We start from the raw sequence: 6,000 nt of genomic DNA, 5'->3' as shown, positions 1-6,000 counted from the left end.
AATATATAAATATGTGTCTCACTATGGCACGTGTTTTGCCATGGCAACGCGGTTACAGAACTGACCTCGGCAGATGTGAGGATCCACGTCCAAATATGGATTTAAGATTTCAAAGAGAAGAAGAATTTAATTTGCATGTTGTCATCTCTGTCGCAGGCTGAGCTGAGCTGAGCTGTGTCTTTACCGGAGATGTAGACTAAAAAAAAAAAAAATCTCTGTTCATATTGAAGATGAGGCAGAAGTGTTGCTGTGATTCATGATTCACATCAGCAGTTCACTTAAACGTTTGGTTTGTCTCTGATTGGTTGATCCTTTAAACATCTGGAAGTCAACTCCCACTAACTGAGTGAACTTTTCACTTGAGCGTTTGTCTTAAATGGTATATTGAGATGTAGAGCTGTAGAGCTGTAGAGCTGTAGAGCGTACAGCGGCTCTGTACTCTGATCTGGGCTCAGTGAAAGCGCAATGACACTATAGCTTACTAGCCAGGTAGAACACACTGTCTATGCAGCCCAGTATCACCGCAGGTCGGCAAATGGTGACGTAATGCAATCTATTCACAAATTGTTATTTGTCGTGACGCTCGGGACGAAAATAACGCCAAAGGAAAGTCGGTTAGGAGCTTTATTCGTGGTGGACACATGAATTAAATACATCCAAGCGACAGTCAGAGCAAGTGACGTACTTCATAATGTCCAAAGAAGACGAGAGGGAAGCTCAATGACTCAAACACGCTCAGATACTAAAAGTAGAAGCGATGCTGAACCAAGATGGAGACGGGTCCCAGTGCCAGAGGTGCACGAGCCTGGAGCTCTGCAGAGAGAGATTGATCAAATATTATCAAATATATTGCACTAAAATCCTAAAGATAACTTTCCCGAACCTGAAGGCCACCGTAGTTCTTCAACATGCTTGGGAAGGGAGGGGCTGAGCTCAACTCAAACTGACACACTGTCCCTTTAATAGACGTCGCATTAAAAACCCAAAGCTCGTATTTGTAAACTCGTCTTTACTGTTCTAGTACGTCTAGATCTACGATTGCTGTCATCTGAACTCCACCCAAATAAAACACACCTATTTGGCTGGATGTCTGTAAGCCAATCACAGTGGGCCACATCATCTGAAGTGGACCGCAGTAGAGCCACGCCCCCTTTTCAGCAAACATGGCCGACCGTGAGGCGAGGAGGAAGAGTAAGGCACATTTTAATCCATCAACCATGTTGTTCAAGTACATCATTTGTGTTTAAACTGTCTTTAAAGTACACACGATGCGTTTTATGGCTTATACATGTCAAAATATTGTGTCGTATACAAGATTTCTAGCTTTAACCATTGGAGTAGACGAGGGACGTGAATGTCTGATTTGATTTTATCATCTTGTAATGCATCTATATTGATTATGTACACAAGACATTCAACTCAGGACGCCACCATAACATTCTTTCATGAACTTGTTGCGCTGCGATCGAGGCTCTCGTCCGGCCACGTCTCCACAACACTCAGATGCAAACTTTCATCGCTCCGCTCACGTTCCTGCGTCTCGTCTCGTCCATCTCCGTCACCTCGGCCCACTCTCTGTTCTCCATCCACGCCCTCCGCCCGGCCTCTCAAATGCACTCCGTCACTCTGCTGCCCTCCGTTTCTCACCCCCGTCTCGCTCGTGCGTCCCGGTTCGGTCCTCGGTGTCCTCAGATTATCACCCGCCTTGATGAAGTAGTTCTCCAGCTCTGCCACGGGTCCCTTACCGGAGAACAGATGGTGCAGGTAGGCCTGGGCGTACTGATCTGAGGTGATGAGGTCCAGGTTGATGGAGGAGGACGTCGTTTCAGAGCAGGCGTCGGACCCAGAGACTCTTCTTCTTCTCTCTGTTGAGTTCAGGTTAGGTCAGTTAAAGGGACACTTCACCCCAAAATCAAATACACATATTTCCCCTGTTACATGTGGGGCTATTACTCAGTCTAGATTATTTAAGTGTGAGTTGCAGAGTGTTGGAGATATTGTCCTCTACGTCCGATATCTTCCACACTCACACTAAAATAATCTAGAATGATTAGAACTATGTAAGAGGGGAAAAAATACATATTCTCGACTGAGAGAAGTAGTTTTCTTGGTTCCTTGGAGAACGTCTACCTGTCTCCGTCCTCATGGCCGACAGAGGGACGGTCACAGTCCTCCCCGTCTCTCTGTCCGTCACAGTGAGTCCCGTCATGGCTCCGTCCTCCGGCGCCTCGCTGGACGGATCACACGACGCCAGAAAACCCCCCCGACATTTCACGACGCACACCGTCCTCGACTTATAACTCCTGGAAGGAAGTAGAAGAGAAGGGGAGGACAGGAGGACGGGAGGACAGGAGGACGGGAGGACAGGAGGAAGCAGAGAATGTTTTCAAAACTGACTAGTTTCCAAACAGTAAAGCAATATTTTAGTGGGAACACCTATCAACGGGTTGTTTAAATGCCCAAAGCAATGAAACACAATCGCACAACACTTCTTCTTTTTACCGCCCACGTTGTTTCTACTAAAGCTCATGAACACACCGAAGTCAGAAGAACTACTTCCAAACTCGGGGGGGGAGGAGGGAACCATCCGAGGAGAATGCTTCAGGTTACGTTTGACAGAAACACAAAACACAGACAGATTGTATTGCAGTGTTTGCAATTCGAAAAAAAAAGAAGGTAAAATCCTTTACATGAAAGTCTATCAGAGCGATTTTCAACCAAACTGAAGTCGCCCGAAAGGGTCGTTCTCCACGGACCACGACTTCATGAAGTGGCTGATTGAACTATGACGCTCTGAGGACAAACTGTCCTGAAAATGTGTAAAATGTAATAAATTACATATGTTAAAAAAAATTATGATTATAGTGATTCATTAAATTATCTTTTTTGTGGCCCTCGATTGGCCAGCCGCCCCTGGTTTATTAGTGTCACCTTATGAAACACTTTATTTCATAAGACTATAAATCCAGATTCACTCATCCAGACAGAAACCTGGATTCATCGTCACAGTGATGAGATTTTAGAAGCTTCATGGAGCTGCGTGGTCAAAACTTGGTGAAACAACTGCTTCATGTCTAATCGACCTTCTTCCTCTCCTGCTGCAGATCTCGTCATGGCTGCAGCTGATTGCTGCCTGGATGTATTTTCTCACCGGGACTCTAAATGAACGTGAAACCTCTCTGACAGACTGACGCGCTCGTTAGCCGTTTTTTTTTTTGTTTTGTTTTTGCCGTCATGTTGGGCTGGAGAGCCCGTCTCACAGCAGACAGCCGTGGGTTCTGTGTGGCTGTGGTTTCCTCTGTCAGTGGGCTTTATTAGAGCCTCTGCTCTCCACTGGAGTGCTGTGTGTTTGCTGTCTGACAACATGCTCTCGGATCAACATGCTCTCGGGATCTTCAGGGTTTTGTTAGTTTGGACCGAGAGCTGTGGAGTCCACTTCCTGCAGAGGTTGTCCATCTACAGAGTTTCCATCTCCACGAAAACATCGTCAGGGGGAAAAGGGCTCCGTGAACATCTCGTGCAACTTTATTTGTTGCTGCCTAAACATCTTTAATAATAATAATAATAGTAGTCATTAAAACCAATGACTTTTTCTCCAAGTCATTGCCAATTTGCAGCCCCATCAAAGTGGAATCAGAGCGTTGACATGTCATGAAATCTTATGAAAAGTTACTCCTCATTTTTCGTGCGTTCTCCTACTAAAGCCCAGCAACTCGTGTCAATTTCTGCTCCTTACCCGAATACAACATTTCAAAATAAACAGGAAACAACTTAGTTAAGTTTACGACCACAAACTACTTAGTCAGGTTTAGGAAAAGATAGTTGTTTGGGTTAAAATAACCACGGAAGAAGAGTTACTTAAATATGGAAGCTGGTTACAAATAGATCAACGTTGACGTCTGGATGAGAGCAGCCGTCTACTACTATAGTACCTGTAAGCAGGTATGATCTGGGTGAGGTCTTCCTTGTATTGCTCCAGTGCGGCCGTGGCAGCCAGCGGCTCGGTCCGACCCTCCAGACCAGCAAGGTGAACCAGCATCTGGGTGTGAAACGCTGCTCCACTGGCCCAGTGCCTCAGAGACCTGGAGGGAACAGAAACAGTCTTCTCTTCTCTCCATGCTACCGTTCAGTGTTGTTCTCTACTGCATGAGGCCACACTACTACACCTGGAGTCACAGTCTCCCCCCAGCAGACAGGTCTTCAGCTGGGTGAGGGTGAAGCTCAGCTGGGCCTCAAGTCTGATGGAGTCTTGGATCAGCCTGCTTTTGTCACTCAGGTTGATCCTGCAGCGCTTCAGGTACTCCTCCATCACCTCCTGGAGCTCCCAGACTCTCTGCTGGAGGCAGACATTAGACATTGATCTTCATCTTAGCGGTCCTAAACTTTCTGTGGTCCTTCATCGCTTTCATGTTGAGTTAAAAAAAAAAAATCAAGATTTCAGTATTCATTAGTATTTCGGATTTAAATAGTTTTCTCTCCTGTGTTTATGATCTAAGAACAAGTGAAAAAAAGGTTGTTGGTAGGATCATCTTTCTAAATTATTTTTTTCTTTCTGTGAAATCCATAAAAACAAAATAAGTTTATGCAGGTGAAATCTGGTTACTGTTGTAATTCTCACTTCGGCCACAAGAGGCTCAAGTGCACCACTACCCCGTGTTCTAACTATGACTGAAAGCATCCATGTTTTCTTTCAGGTCTTAATCTTAATTTTCTTTACTTAATAACTCACAGTATATGTTCCTTGTGTTTAGAGTTCATGGGGAACTTAAAACTCACCCGGATAAAAAACATGAATGCTGTTAGACCGATGTAGAAGTTAGATTAGTAGATTAATTCAGCCTCTTGTGGCCAAAATGAGTGTTACAACAAACAACAAAACTTTTTTTTCCACCTCTCTTTAAGTCATAAACACAGGAGAGAAAAAATAATTGACATCAGACACCTTATTTATTTTCCTCACTGGCCTCTCAGGGCTTCCGTACAGTAGATATATATATATATAATATTACCTGGCATGACGACGACCCCGCAGACTTCCCTCTCACGCCCGACTGTTTCGCCGACGTGTAGGCCATATCCATCACCACGGTCACCGCCAATCCCACCAGGCCGGCCAGGCGCGGCTCGTCCGAGAAGGACGACAGCCGACCAATCAGGTCCTTCAGGTACGTCGGCACCTTGTTCCCGATGTCGCCCTGCAGCTGAAATGAACAGGAACGAGATGGTGACGCAGCGCTTCTCACCATCTGTCTCAATGAAATAGAGGTGAGTAGATAGCCGTCTTGAGAACAACGTTAAACTGCATTTTGTCATCGTCATATTGCTCCTTTTGGCCCTTGTATTGATTTGTAATCTTTTTATAAAACAGGTCCTCATTCAATCTCTCTTAGCTCTCTTAAGGCAACAACATCTTTCTTTCCATCTACGGTTTTAAAGGTGAAACCTTCGTTCTCATTTAGAAACCTGTTGCAGGTGTTTCTGGAGGCGGGCCCGGGAGTCGAGGCTCTCGTCGTGATTGGTCAGGGGTAGAGGGTGGCTGATGCCCAGGTCGGGCACGGCTCCGCCTCCCAACATGGCGTCGTAGAGGAGGGAACCCATCGCATCCTTCAGCTGAGAAAGCTCTTCTTCTGATGAGAACAGCTGGCCCATAATGGCGTCAGTAACTGGTGCTTATAATGAATCACGCTCAGCCAGTATCATGTGATCTATGACCTTAAGGGTTCTAACGCTCGCCTCTGTGAGCGTCTTTGAAGTCTGCACAACTCAAGAACACGATATAAGAATCTATGTAACGCGTCACATCAACATTCCTCTCAACATTTCTACGCTAACATTTTCCAGCAGCACTTCAGTCACATGTGATCTCTCGTGTTGCTGCAGTGAGCTGTGCTCTGGTTGTGAGCAGCCGGGACTCTTCTTCTTCCTCCTCCTCCTCCTCTTCTTCCTCCTTCCTCCTCTGCTGCAGTGAAGAGGCCAACCAAGACGACACAGCAGCAGAGT

At 45.8% G+C, this 6,000-nt stretch overlaps 1 protein-coding gene across 4 annotated transcripts; it reads right to left on the bottom strand.

The window, feature by feature from the left end:
• Window positions 1-610: 610 nt before the first annotated feature.
• Window positions 611-5,932, bottom strand: LOC137888495 (uncharacterized). 4 transcript variants are annotated; one of them, XR_011105142.1, is made up of 7 exons: window positions 5,464-5,932; window positions 5,010-5,201; window positions 4,167-4,336; window positions 3,933-4,082; window positions 2,131-2,303; window positions 1,075-1,865; window positions 611-813 (listed from the first exon to the last, which is right to left on the bottom strand). XR_011105142.1 is itself a non-coding variant. In XM_068731898.1 (6 exons), the coding sequence occupies exons 1-6, from the start codon at window positions 5,647-5,649 to the stop codon at window positions 1,444-1,446; spliced, it is 1,293 nt and encodes a 430-aa protein (XP_068587999.1). In that variant the 5' UTR covers window positions 5,650-5,932; the 3' UTR covers window positions 611-1,443. The 4 variants fall into 4 exon arrangements, 3 of the variants coding, with proteins under 3 accessions (XP_068587999.1, XP_068588000.1, XP_068588001.1); XM_068731898.1 differs by having other exon boundaries at window positions 611-1,865; XM_068731899.1 differs by having other exon boundaries at window positions 611-1,865; window positions 4,167-4,333.
• Window positions 5,933-6,000: the final 68 nt, after the last annotated feature.

The sequence above is a fragment of the Cebidichthys violaceus genome, unplaced genomic scaffold (genome assembly GCF_023349555.1).
Source record: "Cebidichthys violaceus isolate CVI_PGR_0920_01 unplaced genomic scaffold, fCebVio1.0.p SCAF_54, whole genome shotgun sequence".
NCBI lineage: Eukaryota > Metazoa > Chordata > Actinopteri > Perciformes > Stichaeidae > Cebidichthys > Cebidichthys violaceus.
This window is presented reverse-complemented; position numbering and strand designations above follow the sequence as displayed.

Coding starts and splice junctions, on each gene's coding strand:
- LOC137888495 (XM_068731898.1), bottom strand. CDS start 5,649: ATGGGCCAGCTGTTCTCATCAGAAGAAGAGCTTTCTCAGCTGAAGGAT. Junction 4,083..4,166: donor GGGGGAGACTGTGACTCCAG/GTGTAGTAGTGT, acceptor TGTTCCCTCCAG/GTCTCTGAGGCACTGGGCCA. Junction 1,866..2,130: donor GGCCATGAGGACGGAGACAG/GTAGACGTTCTC, acceptor TGAACTCAACAG/AGAGAAGAAGAAGAGTCTCT.